This window comes from Gekko japonicus, unplaced genomic scaffold (genome assembly GCF_001447785.1).
Source record: "Gekko japonicus isolate JY-2015 unplaced genomic scaffold, Gekko_japonicus_V1.1 scaffold260, whole genome shotgun sequence".
NCBI classification, from domain to species: Eukaryota; Metazoa; Chordata; class Lepidosauria; order Squamata; family Gekkonidae; genus Gekko; species Gekko japonicus.
Genome location: NW_015162483.1, coordinates 926,549 through 939,846, shown reverse-complemented (window position 1 = coordinate 939,846; position 13,298 = coordinate 926,549). Strand labels below are relative to the sequence as shown.

The window sequence follows — 13,298 nt, the reverse complement described above, 5'->3', positions numbered from 1 at the left end:
AATGGACTGGGGACCAGAAAAAGCATTTCTGCTTGAAAAAGTCCCCCCCCCTTTGACTACAATTGCACACATACATGAAAATCTTGGTCCATACTTCTATTGAAATTTGATAGAATCCTGACAAGGGCTGTCAGAGCTACTCAACTATTCAAGAGTTAGAACTGCTGGTGACCATTGCAGGTGTAGGTTATGCTCTTTTCTTGACTTCTGAAATGGTGGTGTTTCACAACTGATGTAGGAAAACTCTACTTGGTTCTGTTAGCCAACAAACAAAATGCAGTTGGCCCACCAGTGCCTGCATATCTTGCAGATGCAGTTTCCCATATGCAGGTTCCCTGTCTAGATCCTCCCTAATTTATCCCATGCAGATGGCACAACTCTTGATAGTTCATTTCTATTCCCTAGAAGATGAGCCATGTTGCTGGACACTCTGTCTTCTCAGTTGCCAAGGAAAATAGTTCAATTTCTCACCAGTTCCTGGCATCTCATAATTCCGAAAGCTGGTTTCCCAGCAAACTAAAAAGTTGCCCAGGTAGCATACTATTTGTTTACGTTCCATTTTCCTCTTTAATGCCCAAATGCCCATTCCAGTAATGTGCTAAACTATTCAAAGGCAGTGCAGAAAACTGAGGAGCTGAAGTAGGGTTTCCAGGCTGAGCCTGGCAACCAGCAGGAAGCTTGGGGGTAGGGATGCCAGACCCCCGATGCAGGTGGGGGTCCCCTGGTTTTGTGTGCTCCTCTCTGCCCCCAATTCCCCCCCCAAAAAAACCCAGGCAAGAAGCTGGAAATAAATGTGACATGCCTGACATAGGCACGTTGGTGACGTCGGGGGGGGGGGGCAACACTCTAGTTTTGGGGCAAAACTCTATGGTAGAAGCTAATTCTACTATAGAGTTTTGCCCAAAACCCAGAGCATTGTGGGGGGCCCCCATGATGTTTCCGACGTGCCTATGTCACTTCTGGGTCACGTAGGCACACCGTGTTTATATTCAGCATTCCTCCCCACTCCTGGTAAGTTCAACCCCCCATCTCCTGCTGGCAGGTCTAAGGGACCTGGTAACCCTGCTTGGGGGGGCATGGAAGGGCAGCATTGCTGGTGTGATGATATCACTTCTGAGGAAGAACTGCTTTTAAAAATTCCCCACTGCTACTTGGAAACTCATGATGGGAGGTTCTCCCACCCATACCAGGGTTTGTTTGTCCTAAACTGAAGTGTAGCAGCTCTAAGGCCTAGTTTTCACAAATAACAGGTGAGTCATTAAGCCTGAATAGATTACATCACTTCTCAATATGCGTGGCCCAGTTGAGCTTTTTTTTAACATCTGTAGTGTGATTCTAAGGAGAATTACATCTTTTTAATCCCATTAACTTCAGTGGACTTACAAGGATGTAGTAGCTCTGCGTTTGGGGTTTCCAACCTTCAAGTGGCACCTGGAGATCTTCTACTATTGCAGTTGGCCTCCAGATTACCAAGATCAGTTCTGCTCTGGCTATGGTGGGATATTTGGGTGTGAAGCCCCCCACGAGCCCTGCCCCATCACCTGAGAATGCCACCCACCCCCGCAGTGTGCTTAGCCCAACAGCAGCAGCAAGGCTAGGGTTTTTTTAGGGAAAGAAAGGGAAGGCACCCTCCATCTTCTGGTCAGTTTCACTCCTGCAGATCAGCTGTTAGACCTAACAGTTGTTTGTCTAGGAGTGAAAGTGACCAGAAGCCGTAGGGCTGCTGCAAATATTTAATGATGTTTTTAAAGCAAGCAAAAAAGGGTTGGTGAGAGGGGGATGAGCCACAATTCATGTTTAAAGAGAAGTTGCAAGTAAATCATAATTTTTTAAAGCGACCAAAAAGTCCAGTTTTCATTTGATGGTGGATCAAAATGGGGGGGGGGGACTGAAGATCTATGGGGGGGGGGGGACTGAAGAGCTATGAATACAATTCAGGTTTGAAGAGCTGCAATTCATGTTTATTTTATTTTTATTTGTCTGCCCCATAAGAAAAAAAATATGCCCCACAAGCAAAACAATCCTGGCTACAGGCCTGGTTCCACTGGAGAAAATGGCTGCTTTGGAGGGTGGACTCTGTGGTATTATACATTGCTGAGGTCCTTCCCCTCCCCGAACCCTGCCCTCCCCAGGCTCCACCCCCAAAATCTCCAGGTATTTCCCAACTGAGAGCTGGCAACCCTATTGTTATGTATTGGGACTGAAACATTCCAGGACTGTTCTACCAGAGACGGTGTGAGCTTTTCCTGGGCTGCGGGGTCCGGTTGGATCGGGAGTTCTATCCAGTGTGGTAGGAGAAGCATAAAAGGCCTAGGTTCCCCTCAGAACTGTCGTTTGAGAGCTGACACAATCTCTCTTTCAACCCGGCGGTACGCTTGGACGAGCCCGAATTACTTCACTCCTCTCTGTCTCTTCCGCGTCTCTCACCGTCATTCCTCCTCGGGTACACCTGAGAGCCATTTTTATTTGCTTCAACAACATCACATGGTGAACCCACCACCCAACTCTTAAAGTGCCCTCACCAACATCTATTTCTCTGCATAGGGACTTCAGAACCATTGTACCTCCCACCCCTCTCTGCATCTATCTCCATATTGTTGTCGGGCCCAATGACCTCCTCTACCTCGTCTTCCCCCTTTTGTGGCTCCATCCCCTCGGTGAGGTCTGCCTGCAAGTACTCCCGGACCCCCTGGGAATGGCCGAGACCCCAGGCCGGGGTTCTTTCGGGAACAGAGGGGGTGGGTTCCGGCATAGTCGGGAGGGGGTTGAGAGCGCCCTCCTGACAGACGGGCTGACCTTGGAGCCCAAGAACAATAGCCCACCAGGACTCTGGAAGTAACCAGTCAAGAAGCAATGTTATGTAAATAGCCGGTAGTTGGGAGTGGGGTGAGTTTGGGTGTGGCATTTGCATGCTATTTAAACAGGGCTGTGGCCCTGGAGTTCTGTCTTGTTCTTGCTGAAATGTCTTATAAAGTAGAGCTGATCACTAGACTTGGTGTCTGCTCATCCATGGAGCCCACTATTTAACACCTATCTGCATAAAAGGGCAACATTGAAGCCCTGAATTGTCTAGGACCAGGGTTAACTGGCTGTTTTTTCCATATCATGCTAAGATCTTCCATGGATGCTGGGCTTCATATTCCTTCTATATCAAAAGTTTGATCCGTGAGTACAAAAGACAGGACATTTTCAGTGACAGCAGACTCTGGAAATCCTCCATTAAAGGCCTAAGCCTTCTTTGACCTATCTTTTCTGGCTTTGTAACACACAGTAAGATTACTCTTTTTCTAGTAAGTTTTCAGCAGTTCCTTTGACCATACTGGACATTCTATGTCAACATCTCCTGGCTCTTTTAACATTTGTTTGATTTGGATTTGCTTACATTTTAGTGTATTGTTTCCAAAAAAAATTATCTTTCTTGTTAGCCATTTGGAACAGAGATTGTTAACCAAAAAGCAGGATACACATTTTTAAAATAAATAAATGTTTAGAAAGGCCTAAAATACAGCTGTACTGAAGTGATGCTTTAATACATAACCAGGTTAATTGGGAACTAAGAGGCAGTTGTTGAGCAATATATTCTGGCCCCAGTCACATGGGAGGATTTGCCCTGCAAGAGGGATGGATCGGGGGCGCATCAAGCGGGCATGATCACACCGCAACATCTGGGAAGTGTCACGCACCCGTCCCTGATCCGTCCCTTCGGCCCAAAAACGTGCATTTAAAAGATACTAGCAACAGAGCACTACCTTCCAGATGATGCGCGGCAACTCCAGGCATCTGGTCGGGGAAGTGCTGGTAGCCCGTCGCAACCAGCGCCGTTCCCCGTCCCATGCATGCGCACAACCGCGCTACTGCCGGTTTGCTGCACAACATGTGATCGGCTGCTGGAGCACGGAGTCACAGGGGCACATTGGATCACGCTCCCGCAGTTCTTTTTGCTCCTGCTCTAATGTGCTTCCCTTTGACAGCGGATCATCCCGCTCATGTGACCGGGACCTCTGTAGAGCTAATATTATTAATACCTTAATTTTCCTTGTTTCTTGATTTAAATTACAATTTCCTTTCAAATGAAATCCACTTATGAGAGACCAAATGGTTTTCTGCTATAATTTTGCAACTGTGAATGCTTTTAGAGATATCATGTTCCTGTTGTCTTTCTCTTTTACCCCTCTCTGGGGCATTTGCAGTAAATTGCTTATACACATCATTGTACATAGAGGCAATGTGCAAACCACATGAACTTTATTACTCTGGTTGTAAAATGATTACAAGAAGCAGTGTGCAAAAAAAACAATTATCACTCTGGCTCACATTAGAAATGGAGCTCTGAGATTGTTTATCATCTCTGTGAATGTGAATAATGGCACCGAGATCTGTCAGAAGCATTCAAGTAGTTGGAATTCTGCTTGAAACTAGCAGTGTTGCCATGGAATCATGCACAGATTTTTAAAGCACCAATAAAAGAGATGTCTAGATAACAACTGCATTATAAATAGGGGGAAATGAGTAAACAACATTCAAGTTTGCCGCCTTCAGCATAGGGTTAGTGTTTTAATAATTGTGCTGGTTTCTATCCGTACATTTCCAATCTTCTGTAGCGATAATAATGAATAGGTGGGTGTTTTTGTGGAAAAATAAGATACCATATTTGCATTTAGAACCATGGTCTGACAGTATGTGCCTGACCTTTAAGATGGATTGCAGTAGTTGTTACATTTTGTAAATTTAGTTCAGAGGTACTATGCTGATTTTTGTTGTTGTTGTTTTGTTTGTTTTTTAATGGAAAATAATTATTGTTAATGACCTGGGAAAGCCTGAATCACAAGCACACTGAGAGCTCTTATGCTGTCCTCACTATACCAGCCTCACTCTTACAAATGGGGATATCAGTTACTTGCTTAAAAGGGTTGTTGTGAAGCTAAAATAAGGTAATGTTTCCAAAGCTTTCTGCTCTCTAAATACTCTGAGAAAAGGAGTAATGAAATAGCAATAATTACATTTCACAGTGAAGAGAAATGGAAAATGGTTTGTGAGCTACTGGTAGCTATTTTTTACCTTGGGTAGAAACAGACTAAAAACGTAAAGGTAAAGGTTTCCCTTGCTTGAAAGCTAGTCAAATCCAACTCTAGGGGCAGTGCTCATCTCCGTTTCCAAGCCAAAGAGTCAGCACTGGCCGGCATGACTAGATGCTAAGGTGCATGGAACACTGTTACCTTCCCACCAAAGCGGTACCTATTTATCTACTTGCAATTTCTTGCTTTTGAACTGCTAGGTTGGCAGGAGCTGGGACCAGAGATGGGAGCTCACTCCGTCACATGGCACTAGGGTCTCGAACTGCCGAGCTACCGACCTTCTGGTCTGCAGTTCAGCGTCTTAACCTCTAAGCCACTGCTGCCCAGAAACAAACAGACTACCAGCTGCTAATATGTCAATCTATTTAATGGGAGTTGTTTTCAAATCTCATTATGCCCATGCAAAGGATAGCAGCATTGTTATTGCTTCATTAACCTGGCTCTAGAAGTTATATATCCAAAAACAAGTTATACTCTCCCTTTTTTAAAAAAAATAATAAAATAAATCCATCCTGAATATGTTCTGAGGAGACAGAACCACTGTGTCATTCCATGTGATTTTCAGAACATGAGCCAAAAGATTGAATAATCCCCATTAAGATGTCGAATTTGACTGTTGAATGAGAGAGTCGAGGCCATAACATTCATCCATAGCTTTTCTATTAATTGTAAAGATAGATTTTCTTGTTGTCTCAGTTGATATATTTATAAATGTTCTTTTGCATTTTAAATGTTTTTTTTGGGGGGGTTGTCACCACCTTTTCCGTCATGGTCAAATTTTTAATGTACTTTTCCTAGTATGATACCTTAATGATGCTGAAAGATAAAGCAGGAGTTCTGGTTGATCTTTTGATTTTTCCCCCTCTATAGTGGCTAGCATTCAGAAGCTTCCTGCAGCATCCGTTCTAACGGACATCAATTTCCCCATGAAAGGAAGGAAAGGAATGGTTGACTGGGCACGTAATTCAGAAGACAGAGTTGTCATTCCCAAAAATATCTTCACCCCTATGTCAACAGGTAAAAAAACAAATAAAAAACACCAGACTTTCTGTCACTGTATTTTTAATTAGGGCAACAGTGCAGTGTTGTGGTCAGAATGAGGAATTTGGAATCATTGGTTCATGGTGCAACTAGCTGCACACAGAGACCCAAGCTTGTCATTTATATCTTCCCCTAGTATATCTGTTTGCATTTGTGGATATAAGGGGCAAAATACAGGTCCTTTTATTTTCCTCATTTTGATTCTTTTCTGCCTTTACTGTAATTTCCTGTAGGCTAATGCAGTCTGATACCATATTAATATATACCATATCAATGTATACATTTGCACAACTGAAAAAAATGGTTAGGAAATTATGACAGCACAAGAAACAGGAGGTGAGAAGAGTAGATCTGGCCCTGAACCCTGTGTTGGTTCTAAAAGTAGCCTCAGGGAACCGGATCTGTGTTCTATCCACTATTATAACTTGTGTGCCTCTTTACTCATTATGGGCACAATTCATTTCTGAACATCTCATGAGTGTAGCTTTGGGTTCGACAGATGCTGTTTTGTTTTTTCTAATCATGGATGGTTCTTGAGTGAGTGTGCACAGGTACATGTAGATTGCAAATTAACTTGCAGCCTGGGGACATGAAGAGTGGGGTGGGTTTCTGTATAAATATCAATGCAATGTCTTCTGCTGGAAATAATTGTGAGTATGCTGTGATTCATGCATCTTTATATACAAATGCCTGAGGACCACACAGGAGGAGGAAGGGAGATGAGAGAACTCATATGAGTCTTGTGATTATCCTTTCTCCATGTGTGAATAGATTATGCCCTTTGTTTTTAACTGCATATATAAAAATGTGAAGTGTTAGTGCACCTAACCTATCTGTCACACAGGTGTGCATGTCAAGGATATGGGATTTACGGATCCCTGTTGAAAGTTCATTTGGTAGTTGCTGCACCATAATCTTCAACATGGTCCATATGTTGTGTTAATATGGAGTCCTGTCACTCTAGTGATTTCCCTTACACCAAATGCCTTGGCTTGAGGTTCCAGAATTAAATTACAGTGGTGTCTGTAGTGGCAGATTTCCACAGCAGAGAGTCTTGTCCTCTTCAACATTAAAGAAAAAGAGGTCCTCTAAAAATAACTCCTGTGGATCTTTCATAATCAAGGCAGAATATATCACAAAATGCTGGCACAGTTTAGCCACCAATGATGAATCTCACACAACACCCAGAAATGATGAATCTCACACAACAGCCAGACCTCTGAGCGCTTTAAATCTTGTGAAATGTTCCATTGTATAGACTTTTCCCCTCTTTAATATATCATATTACATTTTTATGATAGAATGCTGGGAAACATATTTCATCTTCCAGTGATGATTTCCTTAAAAACTTCTTCCACAGTGATAAATACCATCCCATGTACCTGTATGCTGACTAAGTTGAAAAGGTTAAGAAAGGCAGCACATTTAATGTACATATTGTCTTTCTTTGTCCCCTCCCCCCTTCTTTTTTAGAACTAGATGAATCCACTGTATTTGTGCTTGGAGCAGTACTGTACAAAAATCTGGAACTTATTTTACCCACCTTAAGGTAAGTGATGACTGGAGGAGATGGCATGATATATATTGCTTCAAAAGTACGTCTCTAGGATGCATTGAGCTGAGAACAGACAATGATTGTTGTGTGTTGTTTTTTAAACAGTATAGGTAATTCTCCCCTTAAAAACATTCTTAAGAGAGAGGTGGACATCAGCTGGCCTGTAGACCCATGTTTATATCTGGTCCACAATTTTCTGATCCACAATATTCCCCTCTCAGAAAACTCTCAGAAGCAGAACTCTGTTCCTGCCTCTCTAGTGCTTGATAGGATCAGCACCAATTGCTTATCCCCCCAGAGGACAGCTAAGAGGCAGGTTGAATATGAAGAGTGCAAGAAGCAGTGAGAGGCAGGAAATGGAAGTGTGATGGGAAAGGGGAGATAAGGTGGTGGCAGCTGAGGGGGATGAGGCAGTAGCAATTGTGAGAAGAAAGGATCTGATCTTCAGGTCCTATGGAATGAAGTTATTTGCTTGACCCATTCATGGATAATGAGAGGCACAGCATGTTTTTTCCTAGTTCAGGCAAGAATGGTTGATGGAGTAAGTGTTGAAGGATTTTGGGGGCCAGGGATTCCTGGGACCCCCCAGTTCCCCTGAGTTCTTTCACTGGTTGGGTGGAGATTGGCAAGGGACTGAATCTAGTACAGAGAGAGACAATGGTTCTTAAACAAAGCTCAATTTATTTCATTACACATTCTTAAGACAGAAAACACTTTGTAGCATTTCAATATTCAACATAGACTATTTCAGCACAAACCCAATACTTAAAATAGTGCACTTGTATAAAACTCAGAACATTCTGGACTAGCCACCAAAGTCTCACATGGAACTGTTGATGGCCATTCCTTTACCATTAGTGACTCAGAGGTATATATCTTTCTTGGACCTATAGCTGCTGACATACCTATCATGTAGGACTATCATGAATGTGACGCAGGCCAAACTACAACTGACCAAAAGTGACCCAATGTACTGACTGAAATCCCTCCCCCTTGTCTCTGCCTCTGGGGTCAGGAAGCTCTCAGAAAGCCGAGGAGAGTCAAGGAAGCTAATTTAAGATACCCTATCTATTTTTGATTCTGATAGTGACACCACTAACTTCTGGAATGTACAAACATCCTCTAAGGCAAAAGTCATGTACAGAGTTATCAGTACCAGAAGGCCACAACACCCTCAGAGTTCTGAAACCTCCTGGGAAAAAGAACCAAAGATTCAACTATAGAGGCTAATTACTATAGAAATAAAGTAACAGAGGACTAAGGCTCAATCCAGGCCCTAATTCTGTGACAGTAAGAAAGGACGGAGGAGGAGACACAGACAAAAGTGTGTATCAGAGAGGAGGGAGGGAGAGAATATGTCAGACAGACAGGCTGCTCAAGCCAGAGGTATGTGAAACAGTCAGTGGCAAAAATGGATCCTTCATGCCATTCCCCTTCCTCAGCAGCTCCTGTGAGCAATGAAAAGGTAATCCCAGGATTTTAAGGGACCTTTGTGGACAAAAGACATGTGGCATGGGCAAGAGGAGGACATCTGCTAGCATTAGGATCAGGATAAAAGTACTTCTTAATTCTAGTTATCCCCCCCCCCGACTCTTTAAATTGCAAAAAAAGAAGGGGTTAGCTTACAGTAGCCTAGAAGTAAAGGGTGAAAGTACAGCCTGGCATGTAGTGCACATTCTCCAACACAAATTTCCCTCCTAAATTCTCTCAGACTGCTCAGGGACATTCTTGCTTACCTATCTCTAAACTTCAGTAGTCAGGGCAATTGCACCACAGTGACAGATTGCTACGTTTCAAGGCTTGATGAGCAGGAACCCAGAAACTCGGCAATGTCACACTCTTCCACTATAGGGAAATAATTTCTGAATTATTTATTCCCCTTGTGTTTTTCTTTATGGGTCACCAAGTTAGAGCGTTGGACTAGGTTCTCAGAGACCCAGGTCCAAATTCTCTGCCATGGAAGCTTGTCAGGCGACCTTGGCCTAGTTATACACTCTCAGCCTAACCTACCCCAGAGGGTTGTTGTGGGGATAAAATGGAGGCGAGAAGAATGACAGAAGTTACTTTGGGTCACCACTGGGTAGAATGGTAGGGTGTAAATGAAGCAGCATGCATAATATTTCCGATGTCCCTGTATGACTCCTTTTAGAATTTCCCATCTAGAAATATGTGAGCACCTCATGGCAGCTTCATCAAACCATAACAGCAGCTTTAATACCAGATTCCCTCTCCCATGAACTAGTGTATTTAGAATTAAAACCATTTATATTACGAATGCTGCAATCCTGTGCACACTTGCTTAGATTTAGAGGTCAACCCAAGTAAACATGCATACAGCCACACTTCACATTTTATAGGTGTATATGAATTGAGTGTTTTGGATTTTTCCATTCCAATTAAAAAAAGATGCATTTCCCATATCAAACTGGAAGACAGACTGAAGTGTACTGAAAAATTAGTGTGAATATTTATTTCACTGGGGCAACTGTTTTCAATAGCATAATTGTATTCAGAAATTGAATTATACATCCCTGTATTTCAACCCTGAAATAAATATAGCACGCTGTCTGTTTTGCTCCCAGTCAGATGTAACCTCTGCCCTTCATATCCCTTAGTCAGAAAAAGGCTTTGCTAAGTTTAATTGATAGTTTTCCCTGAATAAACAACTATGGAATTACATGTTATCATTCAGGAGTGTATATGGACAGCTAAAGGTCCTTCATTGCATCTCTATTTTCTTTCAACAGAACAAATTTGAATGATTCCTGAAAATACTGGAGCATGGCATAAAAGTTGTATATCCCACAGCATCACTTACCCCTACAAGTTCTAGTTTTGCAATCAAAGTAGGCTTGTTTCCTATTTAACATAAGTCCCATGCCAGAAGTGCCTTGGGGCATTTCATAAATTCATAAACAATAAGTGGAGGCTCATTAAACACAAACACTTCCAGAATAACTAAGAAGTCATTTTAAAAAAAATTATAAAGACATGCTAAGACTCAGCAGGACAGTTTACTGCCCAGGCAGTACAATCCTAAGGGTTGCCTGTGCTGCAGCAGCCGAGTGCTGGCAGATGTATGGAGATGCTAGTCTTAGTCCTGGATCTACAACAGACCCCTACAAAAATATATATGTACAGAGAATATTATTGTTTGTGTGTGTTTCAGAGCACTACTGCTTTAAAAATTTCTTGGGTAGACATTCCAATTTGGGGACGTTTTTCCTGTAGCCACCATTTTCTAAGATGTTAGATTATATTGATATTTAAAATTCATGTAGGATACTCAAGTGGTTAAGACGCTGAACTGCAGGCTGGAAGGTCGGTAGTTCAGCAGTTTGAGACCCAAGTGTGCTGCATGGCGGAGTGAGCTCCCGTCTCTGGCCCCAGCTCCTGCCAACCGAGCAGTTCGGAAGCAAGAAATTGCAAGTAGATAAATAGGAACCATTTTGGTGGGAAGGTAACAGCGTTCCATGTGCCTCGGCGTTTAGTCATGCCAGCCACATGACTACGGAAATGTCTTTGGACAGAGCTGGCTCTTCAGCTTGGAAACGGAGATGAGCACCACAACCCTAGAGTCGGATTTGACCGGCTTTCGAGCAAGGGAAACCTTTACCTTTACCTCTAGGATACTCATCCTGATGTTTTTGAGGTTGATAAAGCCAAATACAGTTTATGCTATTGATTTGCAGTCCTAATGGCAAATTCCTACTGATTTGCAGTCCTAAGGGCAGTGGGGGAGTTGGACGAGTGGTGGGAACAGAAACCTATGCAAAGACAAATAGGAGTAAAATAGGTCACAGTTGTATTGGGGTGACAGCCATTGGAGCATTGGCACAGCTTTTACCTGATCGAACATTTGCTGGGGGGAACCTGGAGTGCCAAGTCCTGTGGTCCCACCTGGTCACCAGTCCTGCCATGTGGGAAAGGAGCAGGGTGACAGCCCTCGAGCTGGGTATGACACTGCATGGCTCCACCCCAAGACTCCTTAAAGGGGGCCCCAAAATGGGTGAGGCAGACGCACATGCATGAACTCCCCCCAATTGGATTCAGCCCAGTGCCCAAACTGCCACCAGAGCTAGGCAGAAAGTGCCCACCAATTGTGAGTGGGCCCAGCTGCAGTGCTCTGACAGAGAAACATAAAACCTCCTTGTAACAATTCCTTGTTTTTGGTGTTTGTGTGTCTCTTTAAAAGTTTGGTTGCATGGCTGTGGTAAGTAGATTAGAGTGGTTGAGAGAGGCAAGTGTGGTATGATTGGTGGTTGACAGAGAGGGGGAGGGGTTGTATGTCAGTCAGGTTTTACTGTTACAGGTTTGACAGTTGATAAGTTCAGTGAGTTCTGTGTGTGAAGGAGAGACAAGCAGTTCTGTGTTGAAGCAGGTATAAGCTGAAAGCTGAGTGTCTAGGAAACAGTAAACTTTAAGTGAACAAGAGTTAAAGGAAAGTCTGAGTGACAGGCTAGAGTGAAACAGTAAACGTATATGGCATTGAGATAAACAAGTGTTACAAAGTTACATGCAAAGATCCCTGACAGAGAGAGGGAGAAGATTGTGTGGGATACCAAAGCAATTGTTCAGTATTTACACATTACTAGTTACATTGTACTACCCTCTTATTTATGCTTTATTTCAATAAATCCTCTTTCATTCAAGTATACCAGCTCTGAAATAAATACTTCCTCAGGAGCCTTGAACTCGGTCTACCAAAATAGTAAGAACAACAGTAAAGTATAAAAGGTTTGGAAATCCTTAAAATTTCCTGGTGGCAGCCATATATATCCAGATAAACAGAATAAAATAACCACTTTTAAAGGGTACCCAGTCCTCCCCAATAAGGAGGGTGTCGCACTCCTCTTCGAGCACATGACACTAGGACTGTGGAGTTAGCAAATATCTGTCCTGATATACGAACTCCTGTTTGGATGACCAAGTTCTGGACAACTCGCAACTACACAGCACTACCTTTGAGGGTGACCCAGAAACTACAGCTTGTCCAGCACACAGTGGTGTAGGTACTTACTGGTTCCCCTATAACAGCACACATACAGTCTGTGGTTTGCCAGCAGCATTGGCTTCAGGTTGAGTACCAGATCCGCTTCAATGTTTTGGTTTTGATCTTCAAGGCCCTTAACGGTCTGGGACCAGTATATTTGCAGGACCACTTCTCCCAGTATGTCCTTGCTTTCGGAAGACCAAAACTTACTGGTAGTCCCTGCCCAAAAAGATATCCGGCTGTCCTCAACTAGATCCAGGGCCTTTTTGGCCTTGGCTCCAGCCTGGTGGAACTCTCTACCTGGTGACATTCACGCCCTGCAGGACCTAGCTCAGTTCTGCAGGGCATGTAAAACAAAGATGTTCCACCAGGTCTATGGTTGAGGACAGCACTGGGCCACATTGCGGCTCTCATCATGGCCTCCTCCATGACCAGTCCCCGATACACCCAGGGGAGGAAGCAAACAGCATTTCAAAGCTGTTTCTAAGCTGTTTCAACTAATTTATGGTATATTTTAGCCTGTTGTGTACCACCCTGAGCCCTTCAAGGAAGGGTGGCCTATAAATTTAAACAACAACAACAACAACAACAACAATAACAACAACAACAATAATAATAATAATAATAATAATAA

At 43.2% G+C, this 13,298-nt stretch overlaps 1 protein-coding gene across 1 annotated transcript in view; it reads left to right on the top strand.

The window, feature by feature from the left end:
- LOC107105868 (adhesion G protein-coupled receptor B3) overlaps window positions 1-13,298 on the top strand; it is a 436,732-nt gene that overhangs the window by 387,315 nt on the left and 36,119 nt on the right. Inside the window, exons 11-12 of the mRNA XM_015405914.1 lie at window positions 5,946-6,092; window positions 7,590-7,665. Coding sequence (XP_015261400.1) covers window positions 5,946-6,092; window positions 7,590-7,665 — 223 coding nt within the window. The remainder of the gene's footprint in view (window positions 1-5,945; window positions 6,093-7,589; window positions 7,666-13,298) is intronic.